The 2057-nt window shown below is 49.2% G+C and overlaps 2 protein-coding genes across 5 annotated transcripts in view; both read right to left on the bottom strand.

The window, feature by feature from the left end:
• LOC122544349 (guanine nucleotide-binding protein G(I)/G(S)/G(T) subunit beta-2) overlaps positions 1 to 2057 on the bottom strand; it is a 171047-nt gene that overhangs the window by 104472 nt on the left and 64518 nt on the right. The gene's annotated exons all lie outside the window — the stretch shown is intronic.
• Positions 1 to 2057, bottom strand: part of LOC122544351 (multifunctional procollagen lysine hydroxylase and glycosyltransferase LH3-like) — a gene marked incomplete at its 5' end in the record, with an annotated part of 27981 nt that overhangs the window by 15281 nt on the left and 10643 nt on the right. The window contains 2 exons of the mRNA XM_043683569.1: positions 323 to 436; positions 1303 to 1444. Of these exons, the coding sequence (XP_043539504.1) occupies positions 323 to 436; positions 1303 to 1444 (256 nt within the window). The remainder of the gene's footprint in view (positions 1 to 322; positions 437 to 1302; positions 1445 to 2057) is intronic.

Here is a 2057-nt window from a genome sequence, read left to right as displayed (position 1 = left end):
GAGAGAGACAGAGAGAGAGAGAGAGAGAGAGAGAGAGAGAGGGATGTGTATGAAAGTGTGCAAAGGTCTAAGATATAAGAGAATGGCAGAGCGAACAATAAGTGAGAAAGAGAGACAGTATGGTGTATGAGAGAGGAGGGTGTGAGAGAAAGAATGTTTGTGAGGCAGGAAGAGAAGCTGTGAAGGGGTGGAAAGTGAGACAAGCTGTGTGTGTGAGAGAGATGGACAGAAAGAGAGGGAGTGAACATGTGACAAAGACAGAAGATATGACAGGAGTTGGAGGAAGAGAGAAGGCAGCTGGAGGCTGAATGCCCACACTCACTTCTGGATTGGTGAAGATTTGCCACAGGTCATTGTGAAGGTGACTGGTGTTATAATTGGAGAGTGACAGGAGGTGACCAAAGTCATCGAGATTCGTCACATACATGAAGAGTGCCTGAAAACCAGAGCAAGAGCCAGTCAGTGAATGTCAAACTTAATCCCAGAAATTCTGTGTCAATAGACAACCTGTCACCAAACATCAGCTGCCCATACTCACAGGGATCAGGCCCGAGTGCACCACATACCCCAACCACTGGATCCTGCATGTTTATTTCTCCCCTTGTCTCTCTCTGTGTTTCTCTCACCCACCCTGTGTCATCTTCTTCTATCTCCCCATCAGCGTCTCTCACTTTATCCCAGACACACACACACACAAAGTTCCCTCGCTCTCAATATCTCTGCTCCTTGTCTGTGTGTGAGATCCACTCTCTCTGTCTTCTTCCCTCTTAATTCATGTGTTTGGTTTTGTGTGTGTGTATGCATGCGTGTGTGTGTGTATGCACGCGTGCGTGCGTGTGTGCGTGTGTATGCACGTGTGCGTGTATATGCACGCGCGTGTGTGTGTGTGTGTATGCACGTGTGCGTGTATATGCACGCGCGTGTGTGTGTGTATGCACGTGTGCGTGTATATGCACGCGCGTGTGTGTGTGTGTGTGTGTATGCACGCGTGCGTGCGTGTGTGCGTGTGTATGCACGTGTGCGTGTATATGCACGCGCGTGTGTGTGTGTGTGTATGCACGCGTGCGTGTGTGTGTGTGTGCGCATGTGTGTGGGGGCAGTCTCTTCGACACTCTCAGAACATGTTTATCTCTGTCTCTTTTGTCTCTACCCCTTGCATGTTTCTCTCTGCCTCACCTTGCAAGTGTCTTTATATCTGTCCCATTCCATACTAAGTGTTTCTTTTCTTTCCCTCAGCCACCTCATGTCTCCCCTACCTCCCTTCCTTCCCATCCTCCATGCTGTCTTTCTCTGCTTCTTTACCTTTCTCCGGAGATTCTTGCAGAAGATCATATCAGGATCTAGGTCGTCCTGTGTAAATACATTCTTCTGCCTCAGTTCATTGCGCAGAACCTCCCCTTTGATCAAGTAAGCCTGAGAGATGTACGGAACATTCCAGATACCACTGTGGAAGGAGGGGAGAAAAATAGTCACCGCAGAAATCATTAGGGCTAAATGCTGGACAGAACTGACCAAAAAGAGCCATGTTCGCCCCATCTCCCCCAATCCCTCCATTTCACTTATTCCCTCCCACCCACTAATTCCTTCAATGTCTCCATCTCAATCCCTCCTTCTCATAGTCAGAGTCATACAGATGTACAGCACGGAAACAGACCCTGCGGTCCAACCCGTCCATGCCGACCAGATATCCCAACCCAGTCTAGTCCCACCTGCCAGCACCCGGCCCATATCCCTCCAAACCCTTCCTATTCATATACCCATCCAGATGCCTCTTAAATGCTGTAATTGTGCCAGCCTCCACCACTTCCTCTGGCAGCTCATTCCATACATGTACCATCCTCTGTGTGAAAAAGTTGCCCCTTAGGACTCATATCTTCCCCCTCTCACCCTAAAACTATGCCCTCTAGTTCTGGTCTCCCTGACCCCAGGGAAAAGACTTTGTCTATTTATCCTATCCATGCCCCTCACAATTTTGTAAACCTCTATAAGGTCACCCCTCAGCCTCTGACGCTCCAGGGAAAACAGTCCCAGCCTGTTCAGCCTCTCCCTGTAGCTCA

The sequence above is a fragment of the Chiloscyllium plagiosum genome, chromosome 48 (genome assembly GCF_004010195.1).
Source record: "Chiloscyllium plagiosum isolate BGI_BamShark_2017 chromosome 48, ASM401019v2, whole genome shotgun sequence".
Classification (NCBI taxonomy): Eukaryota; Metazoa; Chordata; class Chondrichthyes; order Orectolobiformes; family Hemiscylliidae; genus Chiloscyllium; species Chiloscyllium plagiosum.
The sequence above is the reverse complement of the archived record's forward strand: the minus strand, read 5'-3'. Positions and strand labels throughout refer to the sequence as shown.